Source organism: Armigeres subalbatus, chromosome 1 (assembly GCF_024139115.2).
Source record: "Armigeres subalbatus isolate Guangzhou_Male chromosome 1, GZ_Asu_2, whole genome shotgun sequence".
Classification (NCBI taxonomy): domain Eukaryota; kingdom Metazoa; phylum Arthropoda; class Insecta; order Diptera; family Culicidae; genus Armigeres; species Armigeres subalbatus.
The window spans coordinates 21363227-21388376 of NC_085139.1; the positions used below are offsets into that span (position 1 = coordinate 21363227).

Here is a 25150-nt window from a genome sequence, read left to right on the forward strand (position 1 = left end):
TTTGGTTTCCGACGCAGTTGATCAACCATACCAAAGACTAATTAAGACGTTCATGTCCCATACAAGAGCCCACTTTTTTAGTGCTCATGGAGTACTAGAGTAGAATATTGAACAACCGCATTATGTTATCACCTTGATTCAAGTACGGCGCTTAATAACTGGTACTACTTCATATGTTGCTACGGCGACTTGCCAAATGTTATGTAAATCACAACAACGAAAAACATTCAGTTCATGGCATCAATTTTTAAACACAACGCGAATTATTTCGTCTGGAAAACAATCTCTCCCTTTCAATCGGTTATACTGATGCTGTTCCAGGCTTTGGATTATCAGTCAGCTGAGTTTGTCTTTGAGTCCTGAAGCTTCTGAAGATTATTTTTGTCGAAAATCTAAACCATTTCATTTTTTAGGGTCTAAAATGTGAATATGTCAAGTGCCAATAATTAGTGTTCATTTTCAATATTTGAATGGAACTTGTAATGTCATTCTGCACTCCATAATCCATCATTGCTAAAATCTGATGGCGAATGTTCTATATGTTCACTAGATGTGTAAGAGAATACGAAAGCAGCCACTCCCTATGATGTTTCGCGTGTTCGTGATCGTGCTCACTGAAGATTTGATCGGATAAATTCCTTTTAATCATTTAATCTGTATCTTTAATCATTTGAGGCTGACCTAGGCTGCAATCTGTTGACCAGAAAAGTAAATCTAATTTTGAAGAAATAAAATAATAAATTATGAAGAAGTTAAGAACAGAAGAATTTGCGGAAGTCTCACAACTCACTTTGATCTCAGACACCTATCCGAGCATAGGTATAAGGCAAAGGCATGTCTGGGTCTGCTCGTCTGTATCTTCTTTTAAAATAGTTTTAGTTCTCGTAATATCAGTTACACGGAATCGTTAATTTATTGTTGTATATAGTTTCGTTCATAAATTCCCAAAAGTCTTTGTATACCGTTTCATGTAGTTTATCCACACAATATTTTCGTAAAACGATCGTTGTTCCACCAAATCTATAGTCAGAAAATTATTCGATAGATCTGTATCATCGTTTGTAATTCGATGAGCCAACCATTACCAATTCAGGTCGGCCATAGAGTAGCCGTAGTATTTAAAGCCTGTCCACGTTAAATTTCGGACGCTGAGACAATGTCTAATTGATTTGTAGCCATTTCATCACTTTGACAAGAATGAAAATATGCTCAAAGAATCACATAAAGCAGAGAGATTCAGCTGTCATGTAAATTAATCTTCTCAGTGGTTTGTGAAAATTTAAAAAAATAGCATTGGTTGATGGGTGTCCGAAATTTAACGTCGACAGGCTTTATGATCACTGACTCCGACAAGAAAAGACGGATTCGAAAACTGCTACCTCTAAACAACCCCACAATATTCTGGTTTTCTAGTAATGGAATAGTAGATAGTCACCAGATCATCATGACAGGAAGACATATTGCGAAGCATTACTTGTCGTAACTGTGGAGGGGAGAATCATTCGATTTGAACCATTAAGCCGTAGATATGAGATTTCCATATTAGAATAGTTGTGACCTGGAGTCTGGACTGGCTTCGACCTAAAAACCCCTTGAATCCTCTTTTGGGCTGAGAAAAATGAAAATCTTATATTTCGTCGCTATAACACATAGGAAGCGCGAAAATGCGCCTTATTGATCACATTACTGGACGTAATCATTGTAAAACTGGAGTACAAACAATTCACGCTACCTCCCTAAGGAGTTTGTTCCAGTGACTCTGAGGGCTTCGAAGATGACATGTTTCTCACCCTTACAATAATTTATAGTTATGCTTTGTGATTTACTCCTTTTATCATGCCATTTACTATAGCTAATAAATTAAGTTTCTTAAATTTGTTTCTACGGAAATCCAATCGGGTTATCCAGTATTAATAAATCACCAGTGCACTTCGCGTAATTTTTTTATTCGGATTTGCTCGGAATACATTTAGCAAAACAAACAAACGGTTTCGTTTTCCAAACATTGCCTTGTTGCCATAGGCTACTGCATTGCAAAGTTGATGGAAGCAAAGGTATTCATCAATACGTCAAACTTGGGTACCGAGGGACCGATTGCAGTACTAGAAGTGGTCCCTCCGAAGAGCTCGACAGTGACGTCTTAATTAGTCTTTGACCATACACCAACTAACTCGAACGTTCTCAAATGAAACAAGTTTATATCCAAAACCTCCGCCATGGCCTTACTCGAGGCTAAGCTAAGCTAAGCTAAAACCTCCGCCATGGCCTTACTCGATGTTGAGAAGGCGTTTGGCAATGTTTGGCATGGCCTGGTGTACAGGCTTCAACGCTACGATATTCTCAACTATCTGGTGAAAATCATCCACAACTATCTCTCGGTGACTATCCGGGCTTCAATTGGCGGAGCGAGTTCCACAGCGCACGACATCATCGCAGTTCAATCTGTTTACCTACGAAATTCCAGTGCTTTCAGAAGGCGAAATTCTGACACCTCTCTCGTCTACAAAGGTAGAGTAATCAGAGCAGGGCGCTAGTGACACATCTTCAGGCCTGCATATCCCGTCAGAGAATCTATCCAGCGGTATATAATTCGTGCCTGGTGACCTCACAATTAGATCTCAAACGACGAGCTCCATTGCCGTTGAGCCCAGAGGCTGATGGCAACCGAAAATTGGAAACAGAAGTGGGGTTGGGTCGGTCATCTCTTACGTAGGGGCGGAAAAGAAATTTGTAAACAGGCATTAGATTGAAACTTAACTGGATAGCGGACATTGCAGCAGAGGCAGACCCAGAGGCGTCATAGCCTCAAAAGAGAAATCAAAGAAAGCAACCAAAATCTAAATCTGGCAACAGGTTGAATCGAGGAGCGTCGACAGAATCTGTCTCCTGTCTGCACTCTTCGTCGAACCAATCCTTCCGTCGACTTCGTCCTATATACCCGACGTTATTCTCCGCTGCGTCGTTAATAGCTGCTTTGACTGTATTCCATCAGTCCTCAAGAGGGGCCCCATCGAGCTCACCCTCTTCCGGCAACGCTGCCTCGAGATGCTGCGCGTATACAGTGGCGACGTATACAGGTTGCTTCAAGCGCGTCGGTCGTCGGTATCGAACATTGTTGATGTTGGGTAGTTTTGGGCGCCGTTTAACCATCACCAGATAGTGGCCAGAGTCGATGTTAGCGCCACGATATGTCCTGACGTCGATAATGTCGGAGAAGTGCCGTCCATCAATCAGAACGTGGTCGATTTGTGATTATGTCTGCAGTGGTGATTCTCAGGTGTACCGATACGGAAGTCTGTAATGGAGGTAGATGCTGCGAATGGCCATATTCTTGGAGGCAGCGAAATCAATTAGTCGTATGCCGTTTTCGTTCGTAAGCCGGTAACCGCTGAACATTCCAAAAGTCAGTCCAAAACTCCTCCTCTTGGCCAATCTGAGCGTTCAAATCTCCTATGATGATGTTGACGTCGTGGCTTGGGCAGCTGTCGTAGGGGAATTGTGGGTAAAACCGACACTGCGGGTAAAACCGACACCACTTCAAATCTCTGATTTCAAGTGATTATCGGACAGAATTTCAACACACTTTGAATAAACGTTTGATTTCTTGTATTTCTAGTCATTTTGTAACTGACGGAGATGTGCAAGAGTCATAATAAACAGACAATTAGCATTGATCACCATTGAGGAGATAAGTTATGTAAAATTTTGGCATCGGTGTGTAAGCTTTTTCGACAAAAATTTGTTAATTTTCAGTATTTAATTCATCTCTGTTCCATAATTGAACATCATTTTGTGTATGTTGTGGAAAAATAGTTAACTTTTCTAATTATAAACATCCACATGTATCTCATCATTATTATGTTATCTGTTGGGGTAAATTCGACACCTGGCATCGAATCACGAAATACCTCTGTTTTATTAGACTTATCATTCGCATAATATCATTCATGTATTGGAAAACGAGGTGCCGAGGAGTATAACTTAATCATAGACTGATTACATACCATATCATCATTGGGCGTGACAATAGATCTAGTGGGTAATATTGGGTCATCAAGGAAAGCCTGCAGGTCGGATACCAATAGCGCTCAAAGAATAACCGTATTTTTAGGCTTATTTTACTATTAGATATATTCAACTCGTTCTCTAGTTGTGTTCTTTCGTGATCCATTTTCACCCCTGTAAACATGTAGCTTGTCACGGAACTGGTCATTTTCATTTCTTGTCCTAACTGCACCATACACATTTATTTTAAAGCGCCGTTATAAACAACTTTTTAAAATAAGTGTAATTTAAATGTAGGTCAATATTTACAGTAATTAGTAAATTTGTTACTAACATTCTTATACTCTATATATTTTTCACTCGACCTGCAAAAGAAACTTAATAAAGTATGATATGTGGTGATGATTTTAAATATATAAAATTTTGTTCAACCATCGTTTATGAGTGATCCCTAAACATGAATTACATACACAAAATTTAAAATGAATGTTGTTAAACATTTTCTATTATGCTGTAACATCATTTAGAATTGTTATGATGTTCAATTCCATAAAGACTTGATGTGTCGGTTTTACCCTCATGTGGTGTCGATCTTACCCGCACCCCAGCTGTTTGGGCTGGAAGATGGACTGTTCGCGTTTTCATCATAAATCAAATTCTATCAAGAAATATTGTCCTGAGACCACATGGACTGATGCATGAAGAGCCAAAGTATGTTTGTATGAAATTTCTAGACCGGAAAATTGCTTCATAGATTGGGGAACTGTAAAGTTGCTTAAGGTGTCGGTTTTACCCACTTTTCCCCTACTCACGTTCCAGCTGCGCGTAGAATGCGTCCTTATCATCATCGGTGCTTCCGCCCAGCCAACACAAAATCGCATATGCTAACGAATAAGTGTACAAGGTGGAGGCGATATAGGCGCATTCCTCCATTTGACTGCGTGCAAAATGCACGTATATAGCCTCCACTTTGTACACTTATTCGCTATGATATACGATGTTGTGTTTGCTGGGCGGAGTGTGGGCTAGGGACGTTGATTATGCTGAAGTTGAAGAACCGGCCTTTGATCCTCAACCTGCACATTCTTTAATTGGTCGGCCACCACCCAATCACGCGCCTTTGCATATCGCCCATCACTATGAAAGCTGTTCCCAGCTCGTAAGACCATGGTACACAGTTTCACAGAGTCCCTTGCTGGCACTCGGACGCTGATCAGCCGCCCCTAACATGGAGAACAGATGCTCTTGTGAGCCGATCCTGACATGGAGAACAGACGTTCAGTAAGATTTGCACCTCCGGAGAAAAGCAAAACCCACCCCCGCCTTCCCAGTCAGCATTCGACCATAGTTCTCACCGGGGTTGGTTACCCGATCTTCCCTTAGGTTGCTCGTATCCCGGCCAGCACCACGGGGAGGTAGGGATAGGAGTTACTGGGTAAGAGGCTAAGGACCGCGAGATGGGGTCTATTTTTTCCTTCAGGTACGCGAAGTACCTATGGTATGCTATTGATCCATTTGCCGCGTATTGATCCTACAAACTACCTTCTTCGACCAGAGGTCGACTTCGCACAGACTGAACACTTAACATCTAACATGAGACAACGGACAGGACCCAATGGACCAGTGGAGAGCTTTTCGCTTCACGAGAAGTTTTCTCCTTACCGGGGCGGGAATCGAACCCACACTCCACAGCACATGCATCTAGACGATTGACGTCGCTAACCGCAGGGCCATTCATGCTATCAGGAACAAAATTAAATACCACATTTGCAAAATTTTTAATACCAAGCTATTGAATAAATATTAGTAAGCCTAGTTTTCAAATTGTTCCACCCGTATTTGAGTTCGATTAAATACCCCTCAGCATCCGTTTCAGATTATTCTTGCAGTTACTGTCCATATCCTTGTAAAAATATTCGCTAAAGAACTTGTGTTTCCTCAGCATTTTATATAGACGTTCGCCAAATTTCCTAATAGAAAAAATCCAAAAATTATAACAGATGTCGATATCGGTGAGTTCATAGAGACATTACCTTGTTTCAAGATTCTTGTCAGTTAGGAACTTGGCCAGCATGGTGAGAATCGCTTTCCGGGTTCTCGGGTTAGCGTTCGTCCCAAGGATGGCATCCAATCCGGACAGTGCACAGATACAAACCAACAGTCTGGCAGTGGCGATACGGACCATCGGATTCTTGTGGCTAATTAGAACAAGCTACCAGTCAGTTCGTCTGTATCATCATTACATTGCAATGGATTTTATACTCACATGGGTCCCCTTGCGGACAGCGCCCTTACCGAATGCGAAATAGGAATGTACGTCACCAGTTTGTCCAGTGCCACGTTGGCGTCCTTCTGGATGAAACGATTTGGATCGGCCGTTTTGCACAGCAGGATATCAACGATTTCGTCAAACTCCGGCCGCTTGGTTGACTTTGCTTCCCGAAACAGTTCCCCCGTTGCCTGACATGCCGATCTGCACAGTGACGATCGTGGGCTTTTCAAAAAGTCTATCATCTTGCGGTTAATGATGGTCATGTGTTTCTCGTACTTTTTCCAATCGATCTGGCTGGCCGTATCCATCAGCTCCCGAATCCCATGCAAACTGACATCCCACACGTGATCTTGCAGCTTATCGATGATCTTGTTAATTTGGGTCGTTCCGAATATGGAACACTCGTCGTCCAAGGAGTCGTTCGATGGGTTGCTGCTTTCGGACGTTATGTTAAGCGGACTGTCTTCGTACTCCACCTTATCGGTGTCCAGCTCGTCGCTAGTGATCTCCGATTTGGTTGAAGGATACCTGATCTTGCGTTTCGGAGACTTTGAGGCAGCCAACGAGAACCGGTCGCGTGAGCGGACGTTCCGAGTGTATTTGCGCTTGGAGGTGGGTCGTTTTTTCTTCACTCCAAAGTACGGTGTCGTAGGTGCGATAGTACGATGACTTTTCGGCTTGATCATCACCATGTCCACTGGTCTGGGGTTGGATTTGTGGAGAGGTCTCTTGGATGTTTCACTTACTACCGTGTAAGACGTGTTTCGATAGCTTCGCACGGGGTTTCTGCGTTCGTCCGCAGATTGTTCACTGTCGGAATAACAGTCATCGGAACCGGCAATTTGCGGAGACAGAATTTGTCGGACTTCATTTTCCCGTTTTTGGGCTTCATAAAGTTCAACGATGGTTTTGCTTGTTTGGCTGCACATATTTCGGGGAACCAAGGAACGTCGACCGTTACCGTTATACGAGTGAAAGGAGTTCTTTTTGGAAATGAAGTTGTTCGGAAAGCGAAATGTTTGCTTGACATTTACAATTTGTGGATTCTTCTTTTCGGACTGTAAGCGATGAACAAATTTGTATTAGGTTTGAACAGTTCGGTTCCTTTGATTATTATGGTCAATTATTGTCTAATTCCAATCATAGGCGCTAAAACTAATGGAGGCAACGTTCGTTTGCTTCAACTCCACTACAACAGTATGTTCCTGTTGAGCCTACGCTTATATAGGAATGAGTCATAGCTAAGAGACAATTATTCTATTTTATTGGTTTCGAGACTAAGACGGATAGAAGCAAGCCGCACTTACCAAGAAAGACGCAATTAGTGTAAGCAGCCGAATAAACGTGTTGAATTTTTTTTAAAAGTTAAATTTAAGTTTATTTTTCTGTTTTTGTACATTTCAATATTATTACAGGACAAGTGTTTGGCCTTTGACCAATTATCTTTTTGTGTTGGTTTATAATGTTTGTTTCCATTTGAAAAATCCTACAGGTTAGCCCTCAATGGCGTTATTTAGATTTAGACCTTAAGACTAAATGGAGACGAGCCAGCCTCGGGCTGAAAGTCTCCCTAATAAAGACAATAAAAAAAACCTTGAGACTACAATTTGATATTCTAACTATTCTATGTACACTACTGAAAATTTGATAACCTAAATTGGAACTAATGCCTTAATAAGATCTTGATCCGAGTGTAAGCAACGGACCCTAAAGTTTAATTTATACTCACCAAAGCGTTCATGTAATACAGGGGTTAGACAAAAAGGTTGAGATAGGCAAAATTTTGTCGAAGTTCAAATCAGCATAACTTTACGTAAAATGATCCGATTTTGATGAAACCGGGACCTTCGGACGCGGAGACTCTTCTAATATACTGTCCCCATGCAAAACCTCAGATTAGCCCTTGACCACCGGAGATGTTCCGGGTTTTCCGAGGATATGTTAAAAATACATTTTTTCTTCTGCCTGTCGTTTTATCTGAGGTTTACTGCCATCATGTTTTACACTCTCCTTGGAAACTAGAACTAATATGCTGACCAATGCTGGCTGCAGATCGAAAATTCGTTTGGTATACACAAAGATATGGCCATTTTCGTAAAATCGGTACGGTATTGGCCATACACCCTGAACAAATGTCACTTTCGCAGAACACCCGGAACCTGTTACAAATTGGCCAGAGAGTCTTACAGTCATCATAATGTATCTTTAATAAAGATTCTATATTTATCGGCTTGGGAAAACATGACTTTTGACACCCATATACGCATAGTTTCAGAGGGTGCCAAAACCGGCCCCTCCTGGAAGGCCCTTAGAACCTGCTATAAGGGTGGCAGTGGACACTATCATTCTGGAAATGTTTCTGTAATCATCGTCTCGCAAAGCCATGAAGATAGATACGCATATTTGCATTATTCCGATCTGTTATCATTTCATTATGTTCCCGGAACCGTTTTTACGGGAATGGCCATATCTCTGCGTTGTTTGGATGGATTCTTGATCTACAGCCACCATTGGCCGGCATATTAGTTCTAGTTTTTGGAGAAAGCATAAAACATGATGAAAGTAAACGTCACATAAAATGACAAGCAGTGGACAAAATGCATCTTGAACATACCTTCGGAAAACCCGGAACATCTACGGTGGCCAAGGACCAATCTTAGGTTTTGCAGGGGGCAGTATACTAGAAAAGCGTCCGGTTCTGATGGGCCTGATTTTATCAAAATCGGATCACTCTACGCTAAGTTATGATGATTTGAATTTCGACATAATTTTACCTATCTCAACCTTTTTGTCTAACCCCTGTATTTTTATCCCGGCCAGACGGTGGACCTCGGATATTCTTGTCCGGGGAGGAGTGTTAAGGATCATCTTCAGGAACTTGTATTGTACTCGTTGGAATTTCAGATAATGAGTTTTAGCGCAGCTCTCCCAGACCGGCATGCCATATTCGATCACAGGGAGGATGATTTGCTTGTACACAGCAAGCTTATTTTTCAGGGAAAATGACGAACGGCGGGTGATCAAAGGGTACAAGAGTTTCAACAAAACGTTACACTTCGTCACCGTCTTGTCAACCTGTTGCCTGAAAATAAGCTTGCTGAGAGTCAAGCCAAGGTAGTCGGCCTCATAGGTCCATTCCACAGTCGTGCCATTCAGGATGATTCTACAGTCGCCATGCGGAACATGTTTAGGGGATTTAGAGTGGGGGAAAATGATGACCATCCAGGTCGCGTTGATACAGATCTTCCAGCTGGCGAGGTACTCTGTCAGGACATCCAGCTCTCGTTGGAGTTTTATCATTAGCGCTCTCATCACTCTAATACTGTATTGTAATACTGTACTGCATGTCAGAGGTGAACTGTCTGAAAAGCAGGGGCCCGAGGATACTGCCCTGGGGACGCCTGCGACGATGTTGTGTGCATTGTAACTAGCTCCGCTGATTGAGACCCGGAATGTTCTTGCCGACAGGTAATTATCGATGATTTTCACCAGGTAGCTGGGAAGATTGTAGTGTTGTAGTTTGTACACCAGGTCATCATACCATACATTATCGAATGCCTTCTCGACATCGAGTAATGCCATGGCGGATGTTTTTGAGACAAACTTGTTCCGTTTGAGGACATTGGTAACTCGGGTCAGCTGGTGTAAGGTTGATCGACCGCGTCGGAAACCAAACTGTTCCTCGAGCAAGATGTTGAGATTTTCGGCAGACTCAAGGGACCGGTGATGAATAGCTTGGATAAGCCTGAGAGAAGGCTGATGGGACGATAGTTTTTGGGGGAGGAAAGATTCTTCTCAGGCTTACGGAGTTGATGACTTTCACTGACTTCCAGGATGATGGAAAGTAGCTGACCCGGAGACACTGATTAAAGATCAGCGAAAGTTGCTCGAAGAACAGAGCACTGATGTATTTGAACTCGAGATTCAGAATGTTTTTGAAACCTGGGACCTTCATATTCTTCGATGATTTGATATAGGACGTCACTTCGCCAGCTGAGATCTTCAACTCCTTCGAGAAGTTGTTGGAAGTCAAATGATTGTTGTGTGCATACTCGTTGCTTCGTGTGGACTGATGACGTCCTGCCCAAGATTGTGTGAGCTGACGAAGTGACGACCTATTTCAGCGGGTCTTCCACGAAAGGCTGAATCACATAAGGCTGAAAACTCGTAAGGCTGAACACAAAAGGCTGAAAAGTAAAAATCTCACATAAGGCTGAAATAACAAAAGGCTGAAACTCGAAAGGCTGAAAAATCGTGAGAAACCAATATTAGTGGAAGAATTCACATTTGACGTTAAAAGGAGCACAAACTAAAATGATCCGCAACCTTCTTGTAACTTCTTGTTGTCTTTCAATTTTTATACGATATTCTTATTTTGTAGTCTATACAGCTCATAAAATTTTGAGGTACCGTCGTCGGGGGTGAGAATGGGTCACTGAATGAATGCTTGTAGAATGCATTGAATGTATCTGAGGGCAAGAAGAATAAAATATAAGAGACCTTTTCGAAACGATTTTTCTCTACGACCTCCAGACTGCCGGTGAGATCGATGACCCATTGTCACTCCCGATGGCGGTAACATAGAACATCCTTCCTTCTTCCTTGTTTCGTCTCGCTTCATCATTATTTTTTCTTTTATCTTTATCTTACTTTTTCCTTCTTCCTTCTTCTTTCAATCTTCCATCTTTTTTCCTTCTCCCTTCTTCCGTCTTCATTCTCTCTTCTTCCTTCTTCTTTCCTCTTTCCTTTGTTTCTGTAAATTTTTTATTCTTTATTCTTTATACTTTATTCTTTATTTTTTATTCTTTATACTTTATTCTTTATTTTTTATTCTTCATTCTTCATTCTTTATTCTTTATTTTTTATTCTGTATTTTTTATTCTTTATTCTTCATTCTTTATTCTTTATTCTTTATTCTTTATTCTTTATTCTTTATTCTTTATTCTTTATTCTTTATTCTTTATTCTTTATTCTTTATTCTTTATTCTTTATTCTTTATTCTTTATTCTTTATTCTTTATTCTTTATTCTTTATTATTTATTCTCTATTCTTTATTCTTTATTCTTTATTCATTATTCTTTATTATTTATTCTTTATTTTTTATTATCTATTCTTTATTCTTTATTCTTTATTCTTTATTTTTTTTATTCTTCTTTATTCATTATTCTTTATTCTTCATTCTTTATTCTTTATTTTTTATTCTTCTTTATTCATTATTCTCTATTCTTTATCAATTATTCACTATCCAACCACTCAACATAGTTGGTACAACATATCGTATGGTTGGGATTCATTTCATCCCATCAATTTCAGCCTTTCGATACGTTTCAGCCTTCTGATACTTTCAGCCTTTTGAGGCTTTCAGCCTTTCAAGATTTCAGCCTTTTTAGTTCAGCCTTATGAGCATTCAGCCTTATGTGTTTCAGCCTTTCGTAGGACACCCATTTCAGCGACCTTCTCTGCAAGAGTTATCAACGATTTTTAGAGCCATTATTGCCTAATGGGATCAAAGGTTGAATGGGCCATGGCTTGGATTTAAGTATTTTGGTCATTTTCCAGAACGGCTTTTCATAGTCTGGGAGAGTGTGGATCTTGTTCGAGAAATCGTTATTAGTGAGGTCCACCATTCTGGCCTTAATAATTTTTTTTAAGCTCTGGCAGTCCAGTACGCTGAAACTGCCTGCGAGTGACATTCCGCAAGCGAATTAAATCTTTGGTGAATGTATCGATTGTTAGGGTGTTGCTTACCTGCCTAGCCGTCGGTACATGTTGGTCACGGGTTAGCGAAATCGCTTCCTCGATTGAATGCCGCTGCCGATCAATTGCTTCAGGTGTTTCCGGACGCACCTCGTAGTTGACGTTGGCATCCATGCACCTTTGGAACCGGCCCCAGTCGACTCGATGATAATTTCGCCGGGACAGCTGATGCCAATTAACCGGGGAGCACACTTCCACCACCACCGGATAGTGATCCGAGCTGAGCTCCTGGCTGCGAGACGTGGTTGTTCATGTTCGTGATATACAAGTCGATTGTCGAATGAACGCCGGACCGACTCAGCCGAGTGGAGGAATCCAGGCTCAGTATCGTGTGTGGCCTTCCTCCATGCCGTCGCTCCAGATGGAACCGTTTCGATTGCCGCGATTATTGCCACAGGCTTGATGCTTGGCATTCAGGTCTCCGGCAATGATATACTGACCTTGTCTCCGCGTTAACTTGACGATGTCCCTCCGAAGGGCGACCAATGAGCCATCACCGACTTTGACTTGGGTTGGGCAGTACGCCGCGATGAGTGCGAATGTGCTGACAGAAGTGATGATTTCGACACCCATGGCCTCGATAGCACTGAACTGAAAGCTTGGCAGCAGACGACAGTTTATGTTGTAGCGAAGACCGATGGCCACATCACCTCCCCTGGTCAGCCGGTAGATTCGCAGATGCGAAAGTCCGGGATGTTGACGTTCACCTCCGGTTTTAGGTACATTTCGGTAATGAACGCCACGTCTATTTCCTCCTCCTCAAGGAAATCTTTCAGCTCAATTGTTTTGCTCTTTAGCGAGCAAGCGTTCCAGTTGACCAGGCCCACCCTAGCAACCATTTTCATCGATGAACATGCCAAGAGTGAAGACCTGGTCGAAACGTGTTTTGCAGCCGCGTAACAGAGTGGCGAGCTGCGCGAAGGTCGGCATCAGTTGCTCCGGAGTCTAGAGCGGAGCAGATTCTTCCGGTGAGACGGCTTCGTTCTCCGACTGCCGACGGAATCGAGGGGGAGGGAGCGGGGGTCATTCGCTGGTGGATGGTGCCGATGATGCTGGAGCTTGAACCGACGCAGCTGCCGCTGCCAGTCGCTTGTGCGGTTGTAGCTGTGGGAGTATTGAAATCGCACGATGGGGAGCCGGGATGGCTGGAAAGCGGCAGTTTCTGGTGCCGTGCCCGAAATTGAAGCAGTTGGTGCAGTGGTGGTAACGCCAACCAGCTTCAGGTCCTTCCAGGTAGTGGAGCCATGCTCCAGATGGATCAGGTAAAGCTGGTCGCGATATCTTCTCGCTTTGTCGTGACGAGCGATCTTGTGCAATGGCTTCAGTCCGCAACTTTCAAGCTCTGCTTGGGGCTCTTCCTCCTTCATGTCGTGGAATGCTCGCAGCAAAGCATTGAGCGGTTTCGTGCCGGGGTGGTCATATGTGTAGTACTCATACTTGTGGATCTCAAGGAACTCCACGACTGATTGATGATCGTCGATTGGCAACGACGAATATACGTTGCTTTGGAGGGGTTACCCGCGCTATAGATAGTAGAATCTATCCAGTTTTCTGCGAGCGGTAATGACCGCCAGCTTGCCTGCGGGTTAATCTCTGATTTGACGTTGGTGGAGGTCAACTGCACCCACTGCTCCGAGCATTCTGACCTATGCGGCATATAAGAAGGTGCTGATTAAGTGAATTCAAGCCTTCTTATATACGCATTGATCAAAACGCTCGAACGGTGGGTGATTTCAGGTTATACACTGATTGGCCCACATGGAATTATTGGCAGTGGCTGATTTTCTACCCGCCGCTTCCACATCCAGGCGCTATCGTATATGCGCAAAAAGCCAGCATGAGTTGACTTCCAGAAATTTGTATGGCGAAAGACATCTAACGCGGGTTTTCTCAAAATAAGGAACTTTTCATGAAAAACTACTTGGTACCGGTTATGAAGGAAGGTGTCGGCTACTGCGCCTACCAAATATTTTTTCGAACAGGGTGCTTAATTTTGAGATATCGAGCCTTAGATGCCTTTCGCCATACTAATTTCAGAAAGTTAACTCCTAGTGTGCCGCTGTAAGCACGCTTAAAGCAGGCGATTCATTGGAAAACGAACGGAAAACGAAACAATGGATCACCGATGAGACCTGGAGGAAGATAGAGGAGCGAAGAGAAGCCAAAGACGCGATAGAGCGATCGAAAACCAGAGGAGCCAAAGTTTTAGCCCGTCAACGATACACGGCTCTTGAGAAGGAAGTAAAACGCTCATGTCGACGGGACAAGCGAGCGTGGGCAGACTCTCTGGCCGACAGGCCTTGGAAAATTCGTTCAAAAACGAATGAATGCTTCGTTTTTAGCCCACAGCGAGGTTTTAATTTCGGTGCACCGATTGATGTTCGCTTTATGACGTGCTGCTTGCTGCACGAACCATGGAAGAGGCAAATAGAAAGCATTCGTGTTATACATTGAAAGCGGGGAGTTTTGAACGTGCCATCTTCACAAAGCGGGTAGTGCCGAGGAGGCATCGTTCAGTAGGCAGCGTGAAATGAGGATGCTTCCTTCGTTCATCGGCAGTGTTTCAGATGCGAGTGAGTGTTGTGTAAATACAAAACCATATTAGCGAGAAAGAGAGAGCCTGCATTATATACCTCTCTTTTACACATTCATTCCAACAGAAATGCGCAACTCAGTATAAGTGAGGCAAGAGAGTTAAATATTCTCTGCACTAGCGGGTGCTTGGTTGGCCTCTCCAACTGTTTCGTACTATAGTACCATATGGAACGAGGAAGCATTCTTCACTAAGCACTTTGAAACTGTTCTCTCATGAAGCTACCTTCCTCGGGAGTATACTGCCGTGAATCGCATATTTGTCCCATATGCATAGGAAACCCAGCAAAGATGGGACAGATATGCGATTCACGGTAGTATATCTGGTGCTGAAGCATCGGTCATCATCTTCATTGCTTCACTCATCCAAGCCCTGCTGGCCGACGAAGGAGAGAGAGCCGCCGCCACCGGGAACATTCGCCTCCTCTACGATATCTCACGACGCTTAAGCGGGCGATTATGAATGCAACGATGCCTGTGAAAGACGCGAATGATCAGTTATTGACCGACCCAACTGACCAGCTGAAACGCTGGTTCGAGCACTTCGAACAACTTTTTCAAGTGCCAGCCAGGCCATCACCACCTCGGCATGATCTGCCTAGGATCCGACGTATAACACGCGTCAATACCGAAGCTCCATCACTGCTAGAGATTCAAACAGCCATCCAAAGCATGAAATCGAATAAAGCCCCAGGAGTCGACCGCATATCAGGCGAGATGCTCAAAGCTGACCCCATGACATCCGCTCAACTACTGTATCGTTTATTTTGTAATATCTGGGACACCGCAACTTTCCCGGTCGACTGGATGCAAGGTATCTTAGTGAAGGTGCCCAAAAAGGGTGACCTGACTGTATGCGATAACTGACGAAGCATTATGTTGCTGTGTACCGTTCTCAAAGTGTTGTACAAAATTATCCTAGCCCGGATTCAGGAAAAGATCGATGCGACTCTCCGGCGGCAGCAAGCTGGATTCCGTGCCGGAAGATCCTGTATGGACCATATTGTCACGCTCCGCATCATTCTGGAGCAGTTCAACGAATTCCAAGAGTCCCTTTTCTTGGTATTCATTGACTACGAAAAAGCTTTCGACAGTCTCATTCACGAGAATATGTGGGGCGCCCTAAGGCGCAAGGGGGTTCCTGAGAAAATCATCGGCCTCATCGAAGCACAGTACGAGGCCTTTTCGTGTAGAGTGCTGCACAATGGGGTCCTGTCCGACCCTATCCGGGTCGTAGCTGGTGTGAGGCAAGGTTGTATTCTATCACCGTTACTGTTCCTCATCGTAATCGATGAGATTCTGGTAGATGCGATTGATTGTGAACCAAACCGCGGGCTGTTATGGCAGCCTATAACCATGGAGCACCTAAACGACTTCGAATTGACTAATGACGTTGCACTCCTCGCGAAACGGCGCTCTGATATGCAGAGTAAGCTCAACGACCTTGCCGAGCACTCCTCTTCCGTTTTTTCACAGTGTACCACGCGAATTTGACGTCACACGCTCTGTGGCTTGGATTGCGATTGATCGCTTGGCTATACTAACTGACAATTCGTTTGGCTACACTCGCCTTCGCCTCAGCTCGTCTATGGAATCTACAGTGTCTATAGTTTGAACTACTGCGGCAAATTATCGATATGAATATTGCGATTTTTTCATATTGGAAATGTAAACAAAATGCTCCAGCTAGGCGCATGCAGCGCTCCTAGCGGACAGCAGCAGAACATGACTGCATTTACAAGTTCAAACCATGGTACGAATTTAGTTCAAACTATAGATAGTGGAATATATAGATGAGCGAAGATAAATCCTCTGTCTCCAAACGAACTGTCAAACGTGTCTCCAAACGAGCATGACGTCACTATTTCAATGGAAACGTTAAGGGCTGTGACGTCATGTGCGCGTGTGCACGGGCAAAAAAATCGACTCAGCCATGCTTTCGCTCATCTATAGATTCTACTATCTATAGTTCAAACCATGATCAGTTTTTACCTTGTATAAATCTTACTATTTTAACTATTTAAAACTGTTTCTCAATTGTATGATGACGTCAATCGATTACAGATGAAAAAAGCATTCTTTTGATATATTGATCACACTCCTGAGTGTAAAATGTGTCCTTTACGAGCTTTTTGAAATTATGCCACTGGTGGGAGGGGGGGGGGGGGGATTTGGCGCAAATTCAGGACGTTTTTAAATCGCTTTATTTTATTACTTAAACAATACGTACAAATATTTAAATAAACATTATCACTTCTAGTATACCTAAATATTCCATTCATACTGTTTTAGGTTCATTTCCTGAAGTCATTTTTATCATTTTCTTGTCAGAGTCAAATTATTTAGCCAGTTTTAATGCTATTTAGACGTCTATTGTCATTGTACGCGCTCAAAATCGACCGAAACAGTTTATCCGACTCACATGGAACATGTTGCCCAATGCTTCATCGTAGAAACTGAGCCGGAAGATTTTTTTTTGTTTTTTTTTATCAAATTTAAGAAAGTGTTCAATTCCAAATTTATAAAAATGAAAGTTAGGCCGTTACAAATATTTAATTCAAATTATGTCCTACTAGTCTCCGAAAGGTCAAGCCCCCCCCCCTTGGATAATAAAAAAATATTAAAATGGAAAAAATCAATAAAACTCCTCGGATTTGTTAAAGAATGTTTTGAAAATCCTCAAAATCATCCAAATTTTTTGTTGTTGGCCCCTCAAAATATAATTTTTGGGCAAAAAAATCCGAGGGGGGCAAGCAGTTTTCCAGCCGTACAAGGATCATGACGACAGTTAAGATACTGTTGAACTGGCTCAAAAGATATTATATTTACAACTTTAATAGATATTCTCTCCCATTATCTCATTCTTAATCATATAGATTGATCTGTACGATGTCATTCTTGTCTTTATGGTCAGAAGGTATGAAGTATGCGTTCGTTGAATAACTTTGTTTGCCTAATACTATGCTCATACTAGGGCCTTGTAGCATTAGACTGGCCCAGGAAACAAAAAGTTGTCTAATTCCACGGGGCACCCCCCAGGATTGTGTCTTTGGGTGAGAAAATCAATCTCTGAAAATTTCAGCTCAATCGCTTGTTGCATAAGCTGGCGCATTTGATTTGAAGTTTGTATGGGGATTTCAGCCAAAATGTATAGGAAAATACACCTCCGTCACTCATTCGATCTGGAAATTGGTTCTGATTGTTCGATTGACCTCAGAATTGCAAAAACGGTAGTTGGTATGCTACAGAACAATTTCACAGAACATTGTATGATGATTAAATGAACTTTTATATAAGTTTCGGCTGATGCGATTCGATCAAAAAACCCAAAAATACACAAATCAGCTCCTAATAAATCAGCCGAAAATTATATAAAAGTTCATTTAATCATCATGCAATGTTCTGTGAAATTGTTCTGTAGCATACCAACTGCCGTTTTTGCAATTCTGAGGTCAATCGAGCAATCAGAACCAATTTCCAGATCGAATGAGTGACGGAGGTGTATTTTCCTATACATTTTGGCTGAAATCCCCATACAAACTTCAAATCAAATGCGCCAGCTTATGCAACAAGCGATTGAGCTGAAATTTTCAGAGATTGATTTTCTCACCCAAATGCACAATCCTGGGGGGGTGCCCCGTGGAATTAGACAACATTTTTTTCTCCCCATAGTAATCTGGGCCAGTCTATTGTAGCATGTTATTCGGCTATATTGATAAGCTTTCTTTTGTCGATAATTTGAATAACATGTTTTTCGAGCCGTAGTGCGGGCATAAGATAAGTTATTGGTTCTTCATGATTTTTGTTCTGTGTCAATACTATCAAACTCAATGTAAATTATGTCTCATAAAAAGTGGAAACTGTTCGTACATTTAGAGTATTTTATTGTCATTCCTTTGTCAAGGTAGTTTAAAACTATAATAAGTAGCTTATTCCGGAGACGATCCAGCCTAGGGCTGAAAGTCTCCTTAACAAAGACAATAAAAAAGTAGCTTATTTGAATCCAAACTACAGTCAAACCTCCATGAGTCGATATTGAAGGGACCATCGACTCATAGAAATATCGAGATGTAGAATAGAAAATCCTTGGAAAGCTCTTTGGAGGGACCATCAAAGTAACCCAGAAAATATTTTTTAGTATGGATTAATTTGCTTCCATGAGTCGATATCGAGTCATAGAACATCGACTCATGGAAGTTTGACTGTATTAGTAAAAATTATCGAGAATGAAGCCGTCATACGAATTTTAATATAGCTCTTCGAAGTGAGACATAACAAAATAAGACTGGCACCACGTTCCTAGTTTAAAAAAACTTCTACTCAGTGAATCCAGCGGTCAACTCCCTACGAATGTCTTGAATACATTGTTTATCAATAAATGCCTTCTTCTTCTTCTTCTTCTTGGCATTACATCCCCACACTGGGACAGAGCCGCCTCGCAGCTTAGTGTTCATTAAGCACTTCCACAGTTTTTAACTGCGAGGTTTCTTAGCCAGGTTACCATTTTTGCATTCGTATATCATGAGGCTAGCACGATGATACTTTTATGCCCAGGGAAGTCGAGACAATTTCCAATCCGAAAATTGCCTAGACCGGCACCGGGAATCGAACCCAGCCACCCTCAGCATGGTCTTGCTTTGTAGCCGCGCGTCTTACCGCACGGCTAAGGAGGGCCCCAGCCTAGCAAGCTAAATATAAGCGTGGCTACGGCTCATCGTCACAGAGAAGGCATAAGAAAAGTATTGCCGAAAAGAAGAGAACTCACATCATTATCACTGATGAAAAAGGCCTCTGTCTGACTGCATTACCATTCAAGGTTCCAAGATACGATGTCCGTTGGATCACATGCGTTAAATTAGTGTGTCAATGCCAGATATGTAACGCGGCACCAAACAAAACTAGTCAACATGTGATACCACCACGACAGGATATGTCTTTGGTTGCCATATCAGTGCTAATGGCGTAAGCATCGCATCAAGATAATAAATCCAAGGGGAAGGAACCCAGCCACCCTCAGCATAGCCTTGCTTTGTAGCTGCGCATCTTATCACAAAACATGGTCTAGTAAATCCGGAATTCCGGCAGCCTGATAATCCGGATCGGATCTTTGTTGCATGGATCGAGAAGAGGACGAATTTATTAATTCATAGCCAACGGATTGAAAACTGACGAAGTTATGGTCATACCAAGTACGTGGGTACCCGGGTACCCTGTCGGCACATTACGGGGTAAAAATACAGTCAAACCTCCATGAGTCGATGTTCTATGACTCGATATCGACTCATGGAAGCAAATTTTGCTATGTTGAAAAATATTTTCTGGGTTACTGTGATGGTCCCTTCAAACAGCTTCCCAGGGATTTTCTATTCCACATCTCGATATTTCCATTACTCGATGGTCCCTTCAATATCGACTCATGGAGGTTTGACTGTATCCAGAAGCGCGAAACAAATGAACGTTTGCACATCTCAAAAACTGTCATATCGACGAGACACAGAACTAGCTTTATTAGTCGTTCTTTAAATTGCGTTTCACCCAGAGGAGCGACATCCATTTTTTTACTATGGATATTGACAGGTTTGCCTGTTCGTTCTTTTTTGGGGGATAAATTTATCCCCCAGTGTCAAATTACCTCAATACTAATTTATTTTGCAATAGTATGTGCGTGAATTTTGAATATTTACGTTTTTACAGGAGAATATGATGCAAAACGCCCATACCACTCAATAATGCAACATGATACATAAAGAGAGAAAAAAAGAAAATAGAGAAAAATTTAACGAATTATCAATTAAAACAATTTTACACTCGATTCCATGCTTCAAACTTAAGAATGTTCAACTTATTTGCTCAATTATTTAGAATGCTAGTTGCACAAGGTACTGTCTTTGCCTTTGTTCGCTTTATATCATTTTCACCCTCGCAATTGTTTATGTTGCATTCGCAGTGCACTCGTATTGGTGATTCAGAAAAGATGGGACAAAGATGGCGTAGCTTGTCATCCCCGTGGTTTCACCAATATTAGGTTTTGCAATTTGGATCTTGATTTCCGATAATTTTTGGCAATTTGAACAGATAAAATAAAACTTTGTAAATTATTTGAAAGCGTTTGGAGATTCCGAAAAAGATTGAAGAGAAGAATTGTTAGAATGACGATAACATTTTTGATAAATAAGATAATTGTCTAAAATACAGATTAAAATTTGTGGAATTACTAATTGAATAATTATTTGGCCTTTGTTTGTTAGAAATGTAGATTTGTATTTATCTTTTAAATACCGACTGTGGATAATTGGTGGTACTGAGCTGATTCTTCTAAAAAATACTTGTTAAGAACTGCAGTGTTTCAAGGATTGTGGGAATGTGTTTTCAAATTTAAGCGGCAGTTTTCTCAGGAATACCTGGAAATGTTCTCCTGGGATTTCCGTTAGTAGTTATTTCCAAGAGTTTTTAATAGAAGTCATTTTATTTCACAAACTTTGCCTTTTTGTTAGGACCATGCATAGCTCAGCGGTAAGCCGCGCGTATTTTATACCGTGAAAAGAAAACCAGCAAAACTCGATTTTCAAGAGAATAAGATTATCTTTTCTATTAGATATAAAAGATAAATGAGAATAAGCATATTCGTTCTAGCCACACATGCTTAACCTTCCGGGACTCGCATGGTCCTAGATCGCTCATGCAGTCCCGCCCGTCTTGTGAACGACAAGCGAGCTTTTTTCGAAACTTTCGTACTTTTTACAACGGCGCGAGTCCCGTTGGGGTTAAATGAGAACTTGCTTTAGGAATTCCGTAGTTTATAACAGCTGATCTACCTACGCAATGAACACTGAACGACATAATGTGCCCCTGAACCTTGACAACTTTTCTAGATATTGTTTTGTTATATATTTTAAATATGAGTATTACTTTCTGTAATAGAGTGGACGCGAGGTCCTAGAAGTAACGATATCCTTTAGCATTACGCAGAACCGATGAGTTGCACTAATATGGAGGAAACCACGTTTTTGATGAATGGAATCTACGTTTCACTCACCTTAATCGAAATCGGCTCCAGCTGAACCACGTTCAGATCTGGCGCGGAAGCTGCCGCCTCATCACCGACGCCTACCAATGCTTTCGACGGCACTGCCGAAGGCTTAGACGTTTGTTCCAATATGTGGCTGCTCCTCCAGAGATGCGAAGCCCGTGTTCGTTGATTCCCTTCGAACGAGTCCGCCGTTTCGAACAGAGGAAACTCTCTTTTCACCTCGGAGATGTCGCTGTTCTGTGTTCAAAGACGTGAAAGAGACTGGCAATGAAATGTCGATTGATAATCACGATGCAGATCTCGACTTACCAGAACGTTTTGCAGATAGTCGTTCATTCTTCGCAGGCTGCGCACAATCAGTATCAGCAGCGTGAGTACGATCCAATCGAACAAGGATACAATTTGGGTCGATCTAATTTTACCACGATTTGGATGTTGAATTTGGAAGGAGTCAAAATTTCCATCACACTTTCGAGCCAAGAGTTTGAGAAAATTTTTGACAGGTTACGCAGCTCTGTAGGCTGCTTAGATCGGGTCTTCAAGTTAATCGAATGATACCAGCAGCGTAATTAGGAGATCAATTAAGGTAAGAAATTGAGATCACTTTTGATTGGAAAGACTTTTTTCTTGCGTCGTACAGCGCTGATCGTCTACAGAACATCCGTTACATAGATAGTCCTTTAAGTTATTGATCAAAGACATCAAAAGGCGAGGGCCAACACGATTGTTCATATGGAAGAAGATTGGCAAACTCTGCGTAAATTACGTGGTGCGACCAGGGTGCGACTTAAAGCAGAGGAATTGGATTGTTTGGTACTGGTATTCTGGCTTAATATGTAGAATACATCTAAAAATATACTAAGGTGCCAAGTATGAAGGGATGTTTGCATTTTCTTACAGTTATGTGGCGGCTTTGAAACATAATTAGAAGAGGTGATTATACTGTCGTTCGGATCAATGAAAATTGCGACATGACTTCGAGAATCACTATATATTTCCTTCTGTTTGCTGTTCAGTTTCATAATGTTCCTCCGATTACAAAGAAACACTCACAGTTATGCACGCACATTTTATGGTTCTTAGAGCCATCCTTCACTCCAAAACTACAACAAGGTTTGTGTTTATCTTCCATTGGTTGTCACTTTCTATGATACTTTTGTCCAATATCTAAATATACGGTTTGGGTTTTTTCTTCCACCTAAAAGTAAGTCTAAAGCGGTACACTTAACAGTATCTTACGATTTGCTTGGTTTACGATTTTAACCCACAGTTGTTACTGATTCTGTGGGTAGGTAATTTAAGCTGTTTGTATCATGTTAATAAGTTCTTCGGGTTGGTAGTTCAGTGTTTGTTTCAATGTCTTCTAATAGGTTCCGCATCTCTTTTCTGACTGTTTACTCAATTTAGGAGGGTTCAATCGTCTCTAATAAAAGCCCGTTTTGTGGAATTAAAAGACGTGACTTATCATTGTGAATATTCCGTCATATTTGACTCAGCTTGTAGCACCCAGTGAGATTCTATGAGTGTACGTAAAACCTCACAAAGCACAAGTCACTTCCTATTATCTCTTTCAATACACGCAGGATAAATCAGTTTGATCACTACTAAGTCGCAGTCCTCCTACGCAATATGATGTATTTGGTTCAAATTTTCGAATCGCATCACCAGTTTGTTGTCTTTTTTTAGGTTGAATTAGTCTCTCTGGTAGGTTTCGGTACGCCTATTGCGCGTGGTTTTGGTTCCCATGCCATGCTGCTTCTGCACACTACATAATCTCAACTACGTTTTGGTGTATAGGACCTTCTTGTAACAACAGTTGCTTTCATCTTCTACTAAATGGTCGTCTCAAATATAATCAGTTTTGGTTTTGTTATCATCGTTACTTGTTTAGTTTCTCTAACATTGTTACTGCATTTCTCTGTGTTGGATATCATCAGGGAGGATTGATGGCTGGTTTGCTTTCCATTCAAAAGTTGGTCGCATTCGAGTGATATGTAACCGAAATAAGAAACTTTGCTTACACTGCTTCTGAGCTAGCTACATTTTTCATTAATTTATTTGATTAGGTCTTGTAAAACATATGTTTGTCATTTAAAAGATCTTCTCTTTTCATCTAAAAAGTTGACCGTTGAGGATGAGATGAAGGTAAACATGATTATCATTATTCCCGGCAGACATGGGTTGCGGATCGATCAGTGCTCTCGGAAGGAAGTTCTGTTGTTCGGCTTCATATCGGTAGTTTGTAAGTACTGGATTAAAACTTTCGATTGGTTACCTAGCTTTTTTTTATCTAGTAAGTGAGGCTACTGTTATGTATATATTGCACGTGAAACGATGAGACCAGGGACAAACACGGATGAGGCTCGAGTTCCTGAAGCGTCTCTTTCAATCTACATTTTTTCTCTACGGAATGATTATATACTTTTTTTAAGTTTCTCTGCTAGTTTTGACTACGTTGTTTAATATTCAGTATACCCACTAATAGCGAGTTTATATGTATGTCTGTTTCTACTTTCCAAAATGTTCCTTCTTTCTGTTCGTCCATGCAAGTTTTTCAACCTACTCTCCTATCAAAGTAAATGTAACACTAATCTTTTTAAATCAGTTAAAATCAGTGATTTGTGTCCTACAATTACACTAACAGAGAAGAAATGATTGATTATCGCTAAAATGTTGTGATAACATATGATTAGATGATTCGTCATACTTATCTTAATTTTTTGTCATAAAAGCAAATCCATAGAATAGGCACGGGAAGCAAAACAACGTAACTATTTCATTTATGTAACTGATTTGAAGTGAATTGGTTAGAACTACAATAAGGCCGTTGGTGCGTCAGTTTCTCGATGCATCAAAATTTCATTTTTGATCGACATCGCTTTATGTTTGGGGAAAGAGTTATGGTAATGAGGAGTAGGTTGTTGTTACAAATTCGCACACTATTTCCGTTGCAAAAACAATCACGTCAAAGTCGGTCTCCGAATTACTCAGTTCCTCGAGTAGATAGAAATTTCGATATAATTTATCTGCATTACTGATGTTCGAGAAATGGGGGCTCAACTAACAAACCATAGTACATATTCCGAAACAATATCCAGTTTTCAAGCGCATCAATATTTGTGCCATATTTCCCAAATTAAGGGAAGCTTCTGAAGTTCAATTTCGGTACCATCGAACAGTCATCGCCGGGTCCGCGACGTTAGGCAAAAGTATGTTAGACATAAGTAAGTTAGGCATATCGGACATTGGGTATAATGGACGTTAGACATCATTCTGCATTATTTATGTCATGGGCTGTTCTTTGGGTTATTTTATGCCTAACGTCCTTATGCTAAACGGGGAATATCCGTCATCAACTGTGCGGACTGTGGCAGAATGAAAGCCGAGTTTATGAAGCCTAAGAGCTGCTGAACCTTCTGGAAATTTCGAGTGCATAAAATTCATCAGTGTTAAATGATGGCTGAAGCCGTTTTTCAACCGAAATGTTTGTCGTG

General features: G+C 41.5%; 1 protein-coding gene across 1 annotated transcript; it reads right to left on the bottom strand.

The window, feature by feature from the left end:
- Nucleotides 1-5755: 5755 nt before the first annotated feature.
- Nucleotides 5756-22196, bottom strand: LOC134208176 (uncharacterized). Its single transcript, XM_062684237.1, has 5 exons — nt 21966-22196; nt 21663-21893; nt 6272-7335; nt 6039-6203; nt 5756-5975 (listed from the first exon to the last, which is right to left on the bottom strand). The coding sequence occupies exons 1-5, from the start codon at nt 21990-21992 to the stop codon at nt 5855-5857; spliced, it is 1608 nt and encodes a 535-aa protein (XP_062540221.1). The 5' UTR covers nt 21993-22196; the 3' UTR covers nt 5756-5854.
- Between the last annotated feature and the right edge of the window lie 2954 nt (nt 22197-25150).

Excerpts from the sequence above, each read along its gene's own strand:
- LOC134208176 (XM_062684237.1), bottom strand. The coding sequence starts at position 21,992 with ATGAACGACTATCTGCAAAACGTTCTG. Across the intron at positions 21,894-21,965 it reads ACTATCTGCAAAACGTTCTG|AACAGCGACATCTCCGAGGT; the intron begins GTAAGTCGAGAT and ends CTTTGAACACAG. Across the intron at positions 5,976-6,038 it reads GACAAGAATCTTGAAACAAG|GAAATTTGGCGAACGTCTAT; the intron begins GTAATGTCTCTA and ends TTTTTCTATTAG.